Genomic DNA, 19,442 nt, shown 5'->3' with positions numbered 1-19,442 from the left:
ATCACAAGTACTGAAATATTAAACAAAGAAGGAGCGGAAGACTAATGAAAGTCTCTAATGGCAGTAGAGTCTAATTAGTGACCTCTTCTAAAATGCTGTTTTTACATATGCACCTCTGAAGAAGTCACTTCTTGTTGGAGAAATAAAAGCATTTTGATTATGAGATTACACAATAAAGTAACTCCACACCCTGCAGTAATGAGTGGTAATGATTAACAGAACCTGTATAATCTGAGGATGCTGGAGACAAGAAGAATTATTTAGATTGTTTAGATATTAAGAACGTGATTAGTAAAATGTGCTGATGTACAAATTCAACCTTTTTAAAACAAAGATAAAGCTAATTTTACACCTTCAAAACCTGTAACGCCACGTTTCAGTAACATCTCAGTTGTTTCCTCTGCTGAACATTGTACCTGAAAATGACTTCTGTGATTTAAGAGTCAAATCTATCGATATAACAAATTTATATAACTTTCTGTATAACTACAAGTATGTGAAATACTTATGTAGTACTAACAAATCCATCAAAGTGATGGAAGGATAAAAACCTCTCATTCATTTGGTTAAAATCCTCGTATAATATAATTTTCATGGTTTGAAGATGCCAGAAAGTGTTGATTTACATATCACCTTCCACTGCTAAGTTCAGAGTCAAAAAGTCAAAGTTGTGTGATAAAAACTCAAAACTCATGTTTTCTAGAAGTCCATGAAAGTATTAAAATTGATTTCTGTACTTCCCCGCCTGTTAAAACTGTCCAGATGGACTTAACTCCACCCGCCTGGTGCCCCCGGTTCAGTAAAACAAACACTATGAGTTCCCGGATTTGATTTGAATATAAGACTGTGGCAGAAACCTTAAAGATTTTCATGCTCACAAAGATTTTCTGTGTAGACAAATATACAGGAGCAGATTAATCTGTAATTAATTCAAAACTGCACAAGTTTCCGTTCTGAGTTCTTGTAACTGAAGTTATATATTTGGTATAGCTTTTTGTCAATAACTGATCATAGCCTATTGATAACATATGTTTTTTTAAACATAACGTATGTTTAAAAAAAACAAATGATATTATGGATGAGTGGGTTTTTTTACGAAATATTTTTTAGCCACACTAGAACTGTGGTTCAGACTGAAATATCTCAACAACCACTGGAGGAATTGTCATTAAATTTTGTTCATGATCCCCAGAGGATGAGTCCCACTGACTCTGAAGATCCCCTGACTTTCCCCTTACACACTACAAGCACCTGTACTTCCCCCTTAAGGTTTGAGCCTCACAGAGTTGTACACTCTCAGTTTTTTATTTAATACTGTCTCTGTACTAACAATTTTCACTTTGAGATGTTGCACCGTCCACTTTTTGGTAGCGTCTACTCTGTGTCACCTCTAATCCACTTAAATATATTTGTAGTTTGGAGTCAGTGTGGGGACGTCCTTTGCAGAGCGCCTTCTGAATGTTTGAGTTTGCATAAAGTTTGCATGAATAAGTGATAAGTGATCTTCTTCATGTCAGCGGGTTTCCAGTTAGGAATAAACGCTTTTGTTTTTTTTTTTCCCAAAAATCATTCAACCGGCAAATAACAGCAGAGGCAAAAAACAACAGCGTCACATCTTCTTTTAACAAATGAATAAAATAAAACAACAAACTTCAAGTAATCCCATCATCATCATCATCATCATCAGGAAAATAAAAGAAATACAAAAGCAAAAGAACACAAACACAACCTAAGAAGAAACTCAGGTTTAACTCATTTAAAACTATAATAATTTAATAGTTTGAACAACAATAATGCCATTTTTTTATATTACCAGAAAAAAATCCCAAGGATGTAAGAAAATGCCATGCATAACCAACGCTGATGAGACACAGTTTCATACAAAGTCATGAATAGAAAGAGTGATAAGAAGCGTGTGTGTGTGTGTGTTGTTCAGAATGGGCCTAGCTTATTACCACAGTCACTTCATAGAAAATGTCGTCACCATCCACAGGTAGTTCAGTATATGGATTTTCATTTACACACATTTTTGTCTATGTAAGCGTCTCCACACACTCAGAGGAAGGTCTCAGTGTTGGATGCTGACAGTGGTAGCCATCGTAGAAGTCCTGCATCATGGATATTTATAAAAAATGGAGATCAACACTTCAGATAAAACAGGAAACATGTAAAATATGGGACCTTTAAGTCGTGGTCCACTTACTGATTTTCCGGAGCTTTTGTGGACCTTGGATTAAGCGTTTTGTTTTTTTTAAAGGTTTTTTTCTATATAAAAGCTAGAAAATGATGCTGCTCAGTTAAATAAAACATGTCTGTTTTGGTTTTTAATGGTAAAAAAAAATCTAAAGTGTCAAAAGAATTGAAATGATTAATACTGTGAATGTTTGCAGCAGCTGAAAATGTGTTTAAAACATGTTGTACAGTGAAGTTTAAAAAGCCAGACTTCCACAATGGCTACACACTAGGTCTTTAAAATCCTCAACATCCCCACAAATACTTGGGAAAGCAGTTCCTACTGTGTATATCAATTTAGTTTACAACAGGTTATATCTAAAGAGACCTCACAGGGTTGTTTAAAAGTTCAGTCCATTGACATACATGCACACAAAAGAAAAAAGAAAGTAAAATAACGAGACAATCATATACCCAACCAGCACTGAAGTAAAATTGCACATTCATTAGTCCTCGGTGCTAAATGGTCGACTATGTTAAAAACATTAATGTAATGTAAACGATTAATAGAGAAATGCAAAAAAAACGTCATCTATTCATATTGCATTGAATATGGCTCAGATTTTTCTTTTCTTCTTGGATAAATGCTGCAAACACACACACACACACACACACACACACACACAGATACACACTTGGGTATGTGTACACATAAAATATACACACACACACACACACACACACACACACAGTCGTAACACAGCACACAGTCTGTAGTTATGTTCATGCTGCACAGAGCAGAGTGAAGTCTCTTTCTGTTGCAGGTGTACTTGCGTCTCTTTTTAGATTTGATATGGAATGGGACACATTATCTCTCTCTCTCTCACACACACACACACACACACAAGCTGCATGAAAAGCCTTGGCGGGTCAGGAGTACCAGATACACACAGTCCCAGTGGGAAAAGTTTAAATATTTGTCTGAAATGAACAGGTTGGTGATTATGCTTAAATACCTTCTTTTTTAAACACTGTCTGGTCTGTCGTCCAAAATCAACTGGCTGCGCTTGCTAAAGATTCTCTAACACCTGCGTTGGGATTTATGGCTGAATCATGTGCTGGTTTTAATCTTTAGTGGGCTGATACTGGTCCTCTCTCAATAATCAGATCTGGTCCCATCAGTGATTTGATTCAGTGACTTCCTAGTTGGTTGCTCGGCTGCAACATTTAGACTGAATTTAAGGTCTTGTACAGAAAGTTTTGTGATGCTGTGAATCAGGGCTTGGAGAAAAAAACATTTTCATCATCAGCTGATGGATGATTATTTTTTATTAGATTAACTGATTCATTGTTTGGTTTATAAAATATCAGAAAATAGTGGAAGCTAACCTTCATATTTACCCAAAGCAAAAATTGACAAAGTGTATTTGTTTGCATTTGTTTTTAACACCTTGTTTGCTGTTGCACGTTTTTAAGAGTGGCTGTTTTGGAAACACAATCAGAGACCCCACCCTGATAGCTCCCAGACAAATGAAAAATACGACCCCTCAGAGGCGAGACTTTCTGAACTACCTGAGTTCCTAAAGTTTCCTGAATTTCTTTTGTTTGTGTTGTTTCTTATGCGAACCTGTGGTTTTAAAGGGGCCTTATGTGGGTTTCCTCCGCTGCTGATTGTGGTTCTCCTGCTGGGTGCATGTGGAGGTCATGCTCCAGCCATCGTTGCATTTACAAGCCAAGAGGTTATAATATATATATATATATATATATATATATATATATGCCCTCTGAGCAGCTGCTTCTTCAGGGCAGATTGGACGCTACAGTGACTTGGTATCGGAAAGTGATGAGGCGGTCTGGCTGGACGGGGGCTAGCTAGTTAGCATTTTTACTTCAGTAGAAGAAAGTAAGTGATAGAAACAGAAGCAAAAACAAAATGGTTGATTTCCACCTCTGGAGACAGTTCTTGGTCAGTAAAGGAATTAAGTTTGATTCTGAACTCTCAATGTTTCTTCTAGACTTGCAAGTAAACAGCTGCTAATGCTAACATTGGCTAAGTAGCAGTAGCGAAAATTACATACAGCTAATTTAGAAGAAGCTGGAGAAATAAATTTGACTTTTACTTTGTAATGATATCAGAGCTCACCAGTGATGCTGAATGAAACAGAATGTGATTGTTGCATAATCCGGTGTTCGAGACGCAGCTTTGATTCATGAGAGAAACCAAACGATGTGACAGATGCTTAGTGAAAATGTGAACTCAGTGTGACACTACATCAGTGCAATGTCTTTGGCACACAGGTTTTATGGGGTAAACACATAAACCCAACTATTTCTATTATTGTTACAATCAGTTCTGAAATAAGCCTTTATGTTCTTTGTATATTTTCAACAGAAATCCTGCTTTTAAATGCATAATTAACACACGGTCTACCACTGTGGACGTCTGACCCCTGGTTTCCTCAAATATGATTTACGACCAAAATAAATCCCTTCAGCAAGTGAACTCACGACCCGTGACAGCTGCTCAAAGTGCACTTGCATCCTGAGCCGCTAATGGTCCTACAATCAATCACTCAGTCAATCAATGAGCACAACCAATAAATAGAATTTGAATAAATAAATACAAATAAATAGTCGAGCATTAAAATCTCCACTGCAGTGCTGCTGTGAGCTGAAGCAGTTCATCGCTGCTCCGGTTCGTCTCATTCGTCTGTCGAGACACCGGAGTCAGAACCAGACTCTGTTCATTTTTTCAACACTTTTGTCTCACAGATTCTTCTCCACTACGAGTGTGTGCAGAGTCCAGAGAGACAGATAGATCGAGTGTGTGTGAGTGAGTGTGTGTGTGCGCCTCAGACTGCCGTCTCCAAGTCTTCCTGGGTGGTGGAAGACCTGTGCTGTTGGGCGCTCAGGTAGGTGGCGAGCTCCGAGTCTCCCTCTGCTTGGTCTGCTGGTGTCTTCCCCTGGTGGACACACACATGTTTAAAGTGCTTGATTTGTCCCACCGACAGTACACAACACAAACACAATCAGTTTAACACATAAAACAAACAAAGGAAAGCAGAACATTTGTCATTTTTGCTTGAAAAAACACTCACAATAATTAATCAATTGTCAAATTTGTTGTGGTTTAATTTCCTGCCTGTCAAGTAATCAATTAATTGACTATTTCGGCTGAGTGCCTGTCATTGATAGAAATGAATGTGGACAACATTTCAGAAACACAGTTCAATCTAATCCACCAATCAGCAATCTCCTTTTCTGCTCCTGGGTTACAGTGGTCACGAGTGTTTTTGCAGAACATTATGATGTCACAGTGAAGTTGACCTTTGACCTCATCGCTTCATCATTTTACCCTTTTACACATTTGTGTTAAATTGTGTCATAATTAATGTATGAATTTGTGAGTTATGGCCAAAACTGTGTTTTGTGAGGTCACAGTGACCTTGACCTTTGACCTCCAAAATTCTAATCAGTTCATCCTTTAGTTCCAGTGAATGTTTGTGCCAAAGCTGAAGAAATTTCCTTCAAGGTGCTCTTTAGATATCAAACCATGTTTTATGAGGTCACAGGGGCATAAAAACTCAAGAACAACTTTATAGAGACAAACGTGTCACGTCATCATCTGTCCACACCAACAGACAAATAAAGTTATCTGATAATATCCAGCAAAATAAAAAATAAAATCCTGCTTTACATCAGGTTTGCACACAAATTAAAACAGACAGACACACCCACCTGAAAGCTGCTAAACCAGTTTCTCTGTAAATCATTTACATGTCACACTGGTTTCTGATATGACTCACACCTATAGTGTGTGTGTGTGTGTGTGTGTGTGTGTGTAGATCTGTAGTGTAAATGTGTGAGTGTGTGTGTGTGTGTGTAGATCTGTAGTGTAAATGTGTGAATGTGTGTGAGTGTGTTTTTACCTGGAAGTTGGTCTTCTCAAGAGACGCTCCGGCCTCGACCAGCAGTCGACACACTGCATGCTGCTTCTCAGAGGCTGCTTTGTGCAGGGCAGTGTCACCTCTGCACACACACACACACACACACACACACACACACACACACACACACACACACACACAGATGCACACACGCACACAGACACAGACACAGACACACAGATGTCCTGATTCAGATAAGCTTTAACTGTCACCGATACATCGACCGCACTGACGTTAACAAAAAGAAAGGTGACATCAAAAAGAAAACAACAAAAGAACCACATGACGGTGATGGTGGACTTTGATGTACTACAGTTTTTCACATGAGCAGGGCATTTTCAACAACAATCTGACAAAAAATATACAAACAAGCATAAAATTTGACAACACAAGACTCCATTATAAAAACTACAATCAAACTAAATCAAAAGCAGACAACATACTTCTCTCTGTCTGTCAAATCCAGAAGCACTTTGGAGCCTGGAGATGAAGAAACAGAAGAAACAGTTGATAAAACACAATGATGACTTAAGCAAATGGACAAGTACTCATCTTAAGAGATCATTTTTGTTTACATTTTTATTGTGTAATTGTAAATAAAATATAAAATTAATTTAAAGGTGCGTAATGTTGCGTTTTTAAATACCAGTACTGTACTGTTTCCATTTTTTTGAAAGTAAAATACAAACGAGAACCTTGTGAAACTGTTAGCAGCCTTTCTCACAATGTCCTACAAACCAGTGGTTCTCAAACCTCTTTATATCATGGACCCCTGAACTGACACAAAGTAGAACATTTCTATTTAAAAAAATCTGATAAAGCTTTTAAGATGTTTCATTACAGTAAGTACAGAAAGTTTGAAACCTATGATCAAAACACTCCAACATTCTGTCATTGTGTCACTTATGGAAATATAGTGAAAATAAATGATTCCTCTTTTTGCTGGGGACTCCCAGGAACCCCCCTCAAGGATCCCTGATCCTCACTTTGAGAACCACTTCTATAAAGTGTGTTTTTTTGGGGGTTTTTTTTTGGTCAAAGTCTTTATAGATCCCTTTAAAACTTATAATTTTCAATGTATTTACACACTGCAGTGACCTCAGACACAGTGGTCTTCATTGTTAGCATCATTAGCCACAGGAGACACAGTGCATCTGTCATAGTTCAGACCTGGGCTGGTTCATCAGTCAGTGTTTTCCTGTCTGTGGTTTTTTCTGCAGCTGTTTCAACTATTGCAGAGAGAGGAAGAGGAAGGAGCAGCCACAGTGAGCCGTTAGCTGAAGAGCTGCAGCTGAAATACAACCAGCTTTACTCTGCTCTGATGCTGCGAGATCGAGGTCGTGTTGTCATTGACCGCTCCCTTCATTAAAAACAACTTCCAGTTTGTTTGGCTGCGCTGTAAACAGAGACACCAGCTGCTCCTCTGTTGTGTTTGCTGAAATATCAAACTGCTCTCGCTGTTACCTCCAGTAAACACAGGCGTCCACATAGCAACCAAGACTGCTTTTTGGGATTCTAATGTTAAACTATTGGTGATTGTGATTTTCTGTTGTTTTGTGCAGCAGATGTCCGGCAACATAAAACACATTCAGGGAGCTGCTGGAGTCTGTTTATTTTAAATGCTACATGCTACATACAGCACCTTTAAGATGCACATCAAGCACACACTCACCCTGCTGCAGGATGTAGCTGACCAGGTCCGTGTGCCCGTTCTGGGCGGATATATGTAACGCCGAACAACCTCCAGAGTCTCGAACCAGCAAGCTGACGCCTCGACGCACACACTCAGACAGCTGGAAAAGATTGACAGAGGTGGATTTGGACTCGTTTTAGGAACTCACAGAGTCTTTCTAGTAATTAAAGTGATGACCTTTGTGTTGTAAAATGTCAGGGCTGGCTAGACTTCTCTTTCCAGGAAACATGTTTGAATCATCTACGGTCATATTGTCACATTGTTTCAGGATTAGTTTCTAAAGGTGCATCTTTCTTCTTTGTCTCTACTCAACTATTTCCTCTCTTACAAACAAACCAGGACCACATCTCCCAAAAGCATCTTCAGGCCAAGATGATTCTTTAGCTGATGTTTTTAAATTCAATTAAAATTTAAACTATATTTTTAAATCTGGACTTTAATCACGGCCACTGACGCGCTCTTAAGTGATGTTTGATGTAAAGTGAGAGATAATAAATATATAAAACGAAACTAAAACACATGGGTCATGTTGGCCAAATGACAATCAAATCTCTGCAGAAAAAAACCCTTTCACACACTGAGCGTTTAGAGATTTAATGAAGTGACTTTGTTTGAAGAATTTTTTTTTTATCAGCTTCTGAAATCACAGCAGACACAAACTGGTGAAACCAGCTTTAATAACACATTCCTCAACAGTGTGTTTCTTTGTGTGTACGTGAGTGGACTTTACCGTGGAGAGATCTCCAGAGCCGGCAGCTGTCAACAAAGCTGGGAACACACAAAAGACAGAAATCATCATGTGAGGGGAGGTCTGTGTGACGCGAGTCATTGTTTGAGATTAAAGAAGAATAAACAAAGTAGTTTTTTGTTTTTTTCCTGTAGGGACTCTTTGCTCTCTTTAACTTTCTGTTTCATTTTCTTACAAACCCAAAGTTGAGGTTATTTCCTGATAATGAGCTCACGCGAACTGACATACCTGTCTCTGTTTTATCTTGTGTTTATCTGTGATACCTGGATTTGTGTTTGTAGCATTAAAAGACCAGGATCTGACAAGAGAACCAGCATGAAACTAAAAGATGTATCAAACATTAGTGATGTACACAGGGAGTGGGGTCTTTCCACAGACTCAGTCATGACTAATGTTTCAGGAAGAGAAATTGCTGACTATGTATAACCCTGTTACTGTTTTGTAGAAATGAACTGAAGACGAACCAGAAAAATGATAAAACAAAGCCAATTATTTCCAAACAAATATGAAACCCCCTAAACTATAAATACGTAGAGCAAGGAAATACAATACGGGATTGTTAGGAGACATGAACTGTGAAGCAAACAGAGCAGAGGAAATGTTAGGTCAGAGCGTGTAGACAGGGCTCAGTATCAATCTGACTCAAGTGTGGTGTTTGTTGTTGGAAGTGCTGACGAAACTGAGAGTGGACAAACAAAGACACGTAAGAACATGTTGGTGAGGACGAAGAAATACAGGTTCACTAAACTGGAGAGTCCCGGGAATAACAAAGAGTCAACAGGCCACAACAACCGTCCTCCAGCTGCTTCAGGACCGGTCTCTCGGGTCCTTAGAGGACATTTTCTGATAAACTTCACAAGGCACAGCGAGATGTAGTAAGAGATCTGAAACCTGGTCTCAAAAGCCCCAAACTGCCAACATCAGCAGAGCCCACGGGGAGGGACCTTATTCCAGGGGAAGAACCATCGACTAGAGGCTGAAACCGCCGCCCCTGACCTGTCCTGTCTAATCACTGTGACTGCTGTTAATGTATAAATTTAACTCATTCATAATTAATAAAGAACATTTTTCTGTAAAATACAAAAAGTTTCATTTTTAGTTTCCAAAGTGATAACACGTCTTAAATTACAACTTAAAAAGGGAAGTGTGTTTGTGTTGTACCTTGTTCCTCAAGTGTCAGTGGAGCTCTGCAAACAGAAATGACAGAGGGAATTCAGACGTGATTGACTTCTGGGAATAAAACGTTCACTTCAGTGCTGTAAGATGTATCAGCTATCTCAAATAATGGTTTTAGTGATTTTTACTGGTTTTGCTGGTTCCAGGTTCTCAGATCTGAGGATTTGATGCTTTTCTGTCTCATTTATGGAGATGAACTGATTATTTTTGGGGGTTTTGGACAAAATGTCACCATTATCTGACATTATATCAACCAAACAATTAACCAATTAATTGAGAAAAAATAATATTTAGCTGACTGTACCTGAATTATTCATTTTGCAGCACCTGATAGATGAAATCTGTACTTTACATTTCTTCTATTATTGATGAATTGTTCAGTTTATAAAACATTCAAAAATGATGAAATATGTCCAAAGTGAGATCTTCAAAAGTCTGTTCGATCCCAACAACAGTTCAAAACAAAATAAATTAAATTAAATTCATAATCAACTGAAACATAGAAAAGAAGAAAATCTTTACATCTGAGAAGCTGGAACAAGCTCAAGTTGTAATTTTTGATTGATAAATGAATAAATGATTGACTGTTTATCACAGTTGATAGTTTATATAATATTTAGGCAAACAGTGTGTGTCTCCTGTGTCTGCTGACGTACCCGGCTGTGGGCTCCACCACCAGATCAGGCATCCCTGTGGACGTCCCCTGGCTCGCCACAGGCCCCTCGTGGTCCAGGATAAATACCTCGTCCTGGCAAATCTCCGTCACAAAGTGGAGGTGCTCCTATGTTATTTAAATGAATAAAATCATTACCACTGAGCTCAGAGACACTTGAGTCAGAATCAAACATGAATCCATCAGGTCACCGGTTAACAACCATTTAAGCAACAACAGAAATGAAGTCGTGTTTACCTGAGCCTTGTCGATACGATAGAAGCGATCAGCTGATGTGGCTGCGGAGCAGAAACATGGGATGAATGTTACTGTTTATGTCCCGGACAATATTATATCATATTATGCATCATTTCATCTTATATATTCAGCTTTACTTTTTACTTTTTTGTAACTATGTTAAGAAAAATGCTTTGTAAATAAAGTTATTATAATTGTGAGGCCCAGAAAAACTAAGCACTTTATAGAGGTAGGGTGGAGTAAAGGTGGATGTAGCAGTTGATCAGAGGTACAAATTTAGAAGAGAGGACAGATTCAGTTTAAAAAGGATCTAAAATATGGGCTTTGGATGGAGAGAGAGTTTTCTGAGAAGAAAATCAAACTGTACACTATTAAAAATAATAAAAGCTAATGGTGCGTTAATTACAGCAACGTATTCAAATCTTTGCTTCTGTCAGGGTGGCAAGTGTCTGAAAGCTCATTTGAGTTCATCTCCATCACTTCTCTAAATTTAAAAAAAAACAAAAACTCATTGTCAGCATCTGCCAGTGTTTACGTCAACTCACAATCCAAGAAGCTCCAGTTGGGAGACAGTCGACTGGCTGAACTGGTCCTGGGGACACCCCTGGTCTCATCCTGGAGACAAAGGGACAGACAACGTCTTTATCAACCTTTCGGGGATGAATAAAGTCATCTATCTATCTACTGGAAAATAAACTATATTCAAAAAAGTTCAGGAATAAATAGAAGAAGTAGAAGCAAAAGAGAGGAAATCAGACAGAAGAGGGAAGTATCTCTGTTTCTATCTTTGAGTGTTTCAACAAATAATAACAAATAATAACAAGACAGAGACAATCAGGACAAGCACACAGTGTGAAGTGTCATTTAAATTAGTGGAAGAGTGGAAGAGCCAGATGCAGTTCTCCCCTGATTATATATTAGTTTATATTTCACACATCCAGACATTTTTTTCCAGAGTTGGAGGAGAGGATTTTACTCAGCATTGGTGTCAGTCTGTAAAACCTACTCTTCATTTACTGCATATTGCCTCCTTCCTCATTTTAAAAGGTGTAATAAATCCAAGAGGTTTATTTTCATGCTCTATGGAACTGCCAACTCTCATAAAAAATATCATAACCATTATAAGTGCCCTGCAAAAAAAAGTGACAGGAATTATTTTAAGCATTGTAAAAAGGCAGATTTAAACTAATAATAAGCATTTTTGTCCCTGCAGAGAGACACCCAGAAGTCATGTACCTGATAGTGCACTCTGTGGCCAGTAGATGGCGCCTGGTGTAAATCCTAGCAAGCACAGCAGACAGGTTTCAAGGTTAACAAACAGCCAAAGCATTTACAGTAAAAACTTGCACAGATGTTAACTCGGTGTTAGTGAATGTTCCCCACGTGAGACACACAGCTAAACGACAGCTCTGCTCTGCCTCCGCTCTTCTTCTATTAATAACTGAGAGCGGAGACATGGTGCTGCATGCATCATGAAATAATGATGAAGAGGAGGAAGAAAAGAAAGAGGGAGAGGGAGGGAGGGAGGGAGGGGGGAGAATATTAAAGCGATAATCACTAATAATGATGATGATGATGATGATAAAGAAGAAGACTCGCCTCTTGTAATCTGTCAATATAGAGTCGGCACGTCTCCAGGTCACAGTCCCCCCTCACCACCACAATGCCTACTGGGATGGCTGCAACACACACACACACACACACACACACACACACACACACACACACACACACACACACACACACACACACACACACACACACACACACACAAAGTAAATTAAACCTGCAATAACTGCTTTTGTCCACTAGGGGGCAGCAGAAACGAGCAGTAAACACTGACAAATTCTCACAGATGAACTTGAAGTGTTTATTTACACATCCAGCTGAGATGGAGCAGCATTAGCTTTCACCTGGAGGTGTCTGTGTCCACCTGATGAATACAAGTCCAATATTTACTCTTCTTTTGACAACTGCGGGAGCTTTCTGGCTCTTTAGTTGCTAAATGCTCCACCACATGTCTGTCTGCTATTTGGAAAATTAGCTTTGTTTTCCCTGAAAACAGCTGAACAGTTAAAGGCCTTTTATAGTATAAAGGGAGATGTCCATGTGTTTGTGATTATAAAGCAGGTCTAGGTTCTATATTAATACTGTGAAAGTATCAAAGCCTCAGTCCACAGAGAAATGCACACAGCCTGTATTCAGAAACTGAGCCTTAAAATGAGCCGTCAGGACTTCTGTTACTTTGTGATGTCACAACAAAGAAGTCAATGCTCTCAGCCATGCCCATCCAACCAGGATCTGGATTTGGTTTCTCTGAGTGTTTACCTGAAATCTGGTATATTTTTATTTTATTACTCAGAAAACAGTCTTCCAATCAGAGGAGAGGCTCAAAGTCTCTCTTCTGATTGGCTCACTGACTTGCTGTTACTAGAGCTCCAGAGAGAAGCCTGAGAGAGATGTAAAACTACACTGAGATGGTTTTTTGTGTCTTAAAACCACAAATATATCTTTTTATGGAGATCAACACTTCAAATTAAACACTGTATAAGTGTAAAATATTGACCTTTAACCTGTGAGTCTAAAAACCAAAACACTGAGTTCAAGATGCAAAAACATTTCAACCACAGAGTCTGGTGATCATCTGCAGGTTCATCACTTGATGGTCATCTGATCCACTGTTTATATGACTTATATAATGAAGTAACTTTATATATTTTAGTTTCAGAGAACACACTCACACTCACACTCACACACACACACACACACACACACACACACACACACACACACACACACACACACACACAGCGGCTTACAGATATCTCGCAGTCGTTCTTTGTCGTACTGCAGTCTGTCGTACTCCTGGAGGCTGATCCGGTTCACTCGCAGCCGCAGACGATCTGGAACTGCGTGAGGACTAGAAAGAGAAACAACACACACACACACACAAGTGCATGTATGTGCAGACACACACACACACACACAGTTCAGACATACACATACAATGATTATGACACACATACAGTATGCATACATGCACACACAGACACGCACGCGTCACAAACTAAATCTGAGCCTTTGCAACATGATCACGTTTAATTTCTCACCTCTCTCATTCTCATTTCTTTCATTTACAGCTTTGAAGTTTGTTTTTTTTTAACTGAGTTCAAGTTTAAAAGTTTAATATTTCTGATGACTGGAGGTTGTAAAAAGTCGTAAACATCCCTCCAGCTGCATGAAGTAGAAGATTAAGGGCTCTGCTTTCCTCCTGCAACACAACCCTGACTGTGCGTTAGAGTTTGAGGTGGGCCGACATTGTAAAGTCAATGTTTGTGGGCAGCGTTGCCTTCAGTGAGGATGGAGGGTGATGAAAGTGGAACACAGACGTCAAAAGCACGGTGGGTGATAAACAACAGTACAATGAGCAAACACTGTCGGTCACACAGCCACTGTCGGCAAAAATCCCCCATCGACCCAGCCTCAAAAACTCAAAATAAATAAAGTGCATTCAAAATAAAGTGCATTAAATCAACGTGGTGTTTACAGCTCTCAGCCAAAGCTGATGCAAAAATATGAAGAGCGCGAACATCGAGTGAGAGCCGAGGACTGGTGCAGGTATAAATAAGAGCACAGCTCAGGGTTAAGATAAAGTTAAAGGGACTACAGCCAGAGAAACAACGAAACAAGTAGCAGAAGCACATCGAGAGGTAGAAAGGCTTCAGCATGCTGTGTCGCTCTCACACACACACACACACACACACACACACACACACACACACACACACACACACACACAGTCAGTCTTTCTCTCAGTCCACAAACACAACAAAAACTCCCATACATCACAGTATGACTCAACTAGGGCTCAACCAGTATGAGTTTGAAGACGACACTGACACAAATTTGTTTAGACTGATGCTGTAAATATTGTACAAGATTAAAAGAGTTGAAATTATAGTGATTACAAATGAATTCTGGGTATTTTACTGTCTATATTCTACATTTACTCACAGGAGAAACAACACGACGATGCCTTTGGTATAATTTGTAATAAAAGGGTCATAAAAGTGAGGAAGTTAGTAATTAAAAGAAAATTTCAAATTAAAGGCACCCTGTTGAACATTCAGTTTAACTCACCATAACACGTGATGTTTCATACGAACATGTTTCCTTCCTCGTTTAATTAAATGTATCGTATATCAATACTTATTAATATTGATCAATATTGAAATATCCATCAATCACAAACACTGACTGCTTTCAATATCATCAGTATAATCAAATCAGATATTGGTCGAACCGTGAGACAACAAAACACAAACTCGTTCATTCACATGTACACAAACATACACACACACACACAGTGACACAGGGCTGAGGTACTTACACAGAGAAGGAGTCGGGGGGAGCAGAGAGGCGGCGCAGATCAGCTGCACACACCTTCTGAATACTACGGCCGCACACACACACACACACACACAGAGGAGAGGAGGAATGTATGGAGGAGAGGAGGAGGAGGAGGAGGAGGAGGAGGTGAGATGAGAGAAAAAGAGAGGAGAGAGAGAACAAGGAGAAAAAAACAGAAGGGGAAGAGAGGAGGAGGCAAGGAAAGAAAGAGAGGACAGAGGAGGAGAAGAGAGGAAGGGAGAGAAGGAGAGGAGGAGGTGAGGAGAGGAGACAAAGAAAGAAGAGATGATAAAGGAGCAAGAGAGGAAATAAGGGAGTAGAGGAGAGGAGTTTAAAGGAAATGAGGAGAGGAGAGAAGAGATTAGGAAGAGAGGAGATGAGGAGGAGACAAGAACAGAAGGAGAGGTGAAGAGAGGAGACAAGGAAAGGAGACAGGAGATTAGGAGGATAGGAGACAAGGAGGAGATAAGAAGAGAAGAAGTGATAAGCGGATGAGGAGGAAAGAGGGACATGAGAGAAGAGAGACAAGGAAAGGACAGAAGAGAGGACCGAAAATAAGAAGAGAGGAGGGGAGAAAAAGGAAAGGAGGTGGGAGGAGAGGAGACAAGAGTTGAAGGTAACAAAGGAAATGAACAGAAGAGGAGAGAAGGTAAACAAATGTAAACAAAATCATAAATAATCAGAAACATTGGAGGTATTGAATAAAAGAAGAAGTGCGGATGAAAGGAGACAAGACAAAAAGGGGAGGAAGAGGAGGAGGAGGAGGAGGAGGAGGGACAGACGGAGAAAAGCCCAGAGGTGAGTGGACAAACAGTGACAGCACAGCAGTACGTCAAGCAGAGACACTGGTTACTGCAGCTACTGCTCATTTACTCATGACTGCAGCCTGTCCACTCCCACAGCACCCACAGATATACACAGAGATATACATGAGGAGTCATTAGTGCTACAGAGATGGAGGAGTGTTAGTGGGAGGAGCAAACAGTGTCTCTGTACAGCAGTACCGCCGCATCCCTGCAAACAATCAATACACATCTCCTTGTGTTTGTGTTCTGAGGAGGGAAAACCACAGTGTTACATGTCAGCGTGTCACTGGAGATACCCACGATGCTTTTTGTTTTGATCGGTCTGAGTGGACGACGTTACATATCCCTCCTTCGATTGTGGTTTTGGCGAGCTGAGCGGAGACGAGGGACACTGAGAGGAGTGAATGTCAGCTCCCACTAAACAGATTGTATGACTCACTCAGAGCAAACCCGGGCTTTTACAACACTGCTGGCCTAGTTCCTCTGTGTGTGTGTGCGCGTGTGTGTGTTTGTGTAAATGACTCACTCGTTGAGCAGGGGCACAGAGGTGCGTCTCTTGCTCTTCTGGACCATGTTGGCCTGATTTCGGAGGGAGATGCGGAGAGTGGATGGAGCCAGTCGACAGGGCTCACCGTCCACCTACACACACACACACACACACACACACACACACACACACACACACACACACACACACACACACACACACACACACACATCACTGTTAAAAAGGACAAAGCAGCAGTTAAACAGAACATGTGATATGGCAGGTTTTCATGTCGGCAGTGAGCAGAGCAGTCAGGATACAGGCTGAGGCAGTGACGAGTTCGGCTGGGAGTCATTTTCAATATCAGTGCCAATAAGATACCAATACAAATATCAATTAGTTGCTGTTATTAATTTGATCATTTAAAAATATATTAATCTTTAAATTCAGAATTTACTCTTTAAACATCATGTCAGTGGCTGAAAAACACTTATATTAAAAAGATCACTGTATTTCTATTGATTCCATTGGTTGTTAACATGGAGGAGTATTCATGTAAGAAATTAATTAAAATAATAAATACAATACAACACATTTTCAATACCTTAGTTTGGAGAGAATACACAATTGAACCCTTTTTATATCATTAATTTATTGTCTCATGAAAACAACCTTCGTGTAGAACTTCACTGTCTGTGAGGTCAAATATCTCTTCACCTCTCAGTAAAATTATATTTCTGATTTGTTATAAAAAGTTGTGTTTTAGGAAAAGATCCTTTTTTTATGGCAGATTTTATTTGTCAAGCTTGGGACAGGAGAAGAAGTTGTCTGTTTACATTGTAATGATATGAATCTGTTAGAAGTGGTGTTGTCTTCTCACTGTCTGTAGTTTTTGTAAGTTGTAAGTTGTGAATCTGTGTGTACAGTCAGAAGCATCTATAACAGTGTGAATGGCTGCAGTGAAAATAAGTCACAGTTAACTCGCTGCAAATCCTGTTTACTTTTCAAATCTGCAAATCTGTATTTTATTACTGATGGTTATGTGCTCATATTCATTGTCTTGTTTTGTTTTCTATGGATATAATCTGTTTATACTGTTATGTGAATTCAGGCTTCAGTAGTTTAATAGTTTTAGAGGCTGGTTGTGATGCTGGTGAGTGTGTGTGCTCACCTGGACAGGTACAGTCTTGAAGGTAGTTAACACAACCTCTCTGCACTGGTGAAGTCTCTCTCCGTGACCGCCGACCTGTAGCGCAGCCTGGTGGACGAGAGGGAGACGTACACATTCAAACAAACCAGACTTTCTTTTTTTAATTTTTATTTTCTGTCTTTTCGCCATCCCCTGTTCCTCTCACCAGTGAGGCCATGGTGAAGCCGATCACCTCGATGCAGCCGTCGTCATGGCGCTGCGGTTCAAAGTCCCGGTGGTCACCTGTGTTTCCCCACGGCATGGTGCCAGCACAGTACCTACAAACACACACAGGGACACACGTGTGAAAAAAAACCCAAAAAAAAAACAATAATAATTTGCAGCATCTGGTTCAACTTTAATGATAATGAGGAGTTTCTCCCTGACCACAGGTACTGAGTGTGTTTTCATTATTCTAATGTCTGGCCAGAGAAATGTTGTAACTGCAGGCTGGTGTGGGAGGATTTGAGTCAACAGCTTTGTGGTTGGAGAACAGAACCTGAGTGAGACCTCCTGTCTCTGCCTCAAGCAGCTCATAACCCACTTAAAGGAAGTTTATTAGTCCCGTGTCCAATAGAGAGTTGTAGTTTCCACTCTGATGAAACTGTGAATAATTAGAATTAGGTAGATTTTTTGTTGCTTATTCATGAAGAACATCAGCTACTGTCAGCTTTAAATAAATGATTCTGATACTGATGATGATCAGTTTTGCATTAACAGGCAGCCACACATTCAGTGTCATGGAAATTATGAACTATGAAGGCCATAATGTCACATTATAATCTAATGAAATGAGTCACTTTCCAATCTGTGTGACTCATATCTTGCCGTATAAAATGGATTTAAGTCCTGTGAGATTTTTCTCTCTGCAAGACAAAGAAGATGCGCTGAGACAGTGGCCTCTGAGTGTTCACCTACCTGGGAATGTTTAGAAACACAATGCACTGGAATTTCAGCTCCTGGATCTTGGGGGTTAGATCCGTACCATCACACTGGGGAAGACAGAGGATGACGGGGAGAGTCATTCATGTTGGACTGTAGTGGATCAGCAGATATATGACACCATGAATTGATATAATCTGTAAACAAGCCACTGATCTATTGAAAATAACCGATTTCCACTCTCACATCCTTCGCTTCAAGCTTCGCTCTCAGTTCTCAGTTTTCATTCTCAGTTTCCTCACCCTCACACTCGGTCCTAAACCTGTTTTGATGTGGGAGGTGGAAAGTAATTGATACAGTTGAACCTTCCCAGTCAGCTCTCTGGGGCACAAACCCTCCAGAAGCTGGTGCAGCAACAAACTGAAGAACTGAAGAACTGCGCTCCTATTTATCTAACTTCTAAAAAAAACACTCTAAAGAAAAATGTAAAAAATACATTTTTATCAGGTGACTTTCACCTGTTTAAAGTGAAAATTAGAAGGAAGCTTTAAGTGCAGCTCTCAAGTGATCAGGAACAGACAATCAGACAGGTATTGTGTTAAATCTATAAGAAAATCATTACAAGCCCCTCAATATCATTAGATTTTTAAAAAACATATATTTTAATTCTAAAAAATCTGCTTCAGATTAAAAATGGAGCATTTTTAGAGCAAAATAAATACAAAAAACACCTTTTTCGCTCCAAAAGTGAGTCAATGCCCAGACTCTAATTTGAAATGTCCAACTTTACAGCAGAAATAAACATGTTTACAGCCTGGATATAAAAAAGTTTTGGTCTCTTTAGCTAATCTCGACCGCTTTGAGTGACAGGTGGGTGAGCGTATCCTTGCCCATTTTTGGATTAGCAGGCAATGCCAAGATGGTGACAGAGGAGCAGCCCACTCCTCAGAAACCTGTGGATGATGTCACGGAGGATACGTCCACCTTTACTTACAGGTGAGTTTTTCTGAATATAGATGATA

The 19,442-nt window shown here is 39.7% G+C and overlaps 1 protein-coding gene across 9 annotated transcripts in view; it reads right to left on the bottom strand.

The window, feature by feature from the left end:
• Positions 1-19,442, bottom strand: part of dgki (diacylglycerol kinase, iota) — a 225,496-nt gene that overhangs the window by 154,595 nt on the left and 51,459 nt on the right. For 5 of the 9 annotated variants that reach the window (XM_071502106.1, XM_071502113.1, XM_071502110.1 and 2 more), the window contains exons 18-34: positions 18,457-18,530; positions 17,705-17,816; positions 17,521-17,607; positions 16,389-16,501; positions 13,466-13,566; positions 12,246-12,325; positions 11,883-11,927; positions 11,192-11,261; positions 10,647-10,687; positions 10,393-10,517; positions 9,722-9,747; positions 8,543-8,580; positions 7,792-7,912; positions 6,563-6,599; positions 6,102-6,201; positions 2,895-5,135; positions 1,600-2,819 (exon numbers count right to left, since the gene is read on the bottom strand). In XM_071502106.1, coding sequence (XP_071358207.1) covers positions 5,025-5,135; positions 6,102-6,201; positions 6,563-6,599; positions 7,792-7,912; positions 8,543-8,580; positions 9,722-9,747; positions 10,393-10,517; positions 10,647-10,687; positions 11,192-11,261; positions 11,883-11,927; positions 12,246-12,325; positions 13,466-13,566; positions 16,389-16,501; positions 17,521-17,607; positions 17,705-17,816; positions 18,457-18,530 — 1,281 coding nt within the window. In that variant the 3' untranslated portion in view covers positions 1,600-2,819; positions 2,895-5,024. Of the gene's footprint in view, positions 1-1,599; positions 2,820-2,894; positions 5,136-6,101; positions 6,202-6,562; positions 6,600-7,791; positions 7,913-8,542; positions 8,581-9,721; positions 9,748-10,392; positions 10,518-10,646; positions 10,688-11,191; positions 11,262-11,882; positions 11,928-12,245; positions 12,326-13,465; positions 13,567-16,388; positions 16,502-17,520; positions 17,608-17,704; positions 17,817-18,456; positions 18,531-19,442 lie in introns of those variants that run through there. The other 4 variants (XM_071502109.1, XM_071502108.1, XM_071502107.1 and 1 more) reach the window with 3 other exon arrangements.

This window comes from Trachinotus anak, unplaced genomic scaffold, assembly GCF_046630095.1.
Source record: "Trachinotus anak isolate AG129_WGS33_773 ecotype Australia unplaced genomic scaffold, CSIRO_AGI_Tana_v1 ptg000018l, whole genome shotgun sequence".
Lineage (NCBI taxonomy): Eukaryota > Metazoa > Chordata > Actinopteri > Carangiformes > Carangidae > Trachinotus > Trachinotus anak.
The sequence above is the reverse complement of the archived record's forward strand: the minus strand, read 5'-3'. Positions and strand labels throughout refer to the sequence as shown.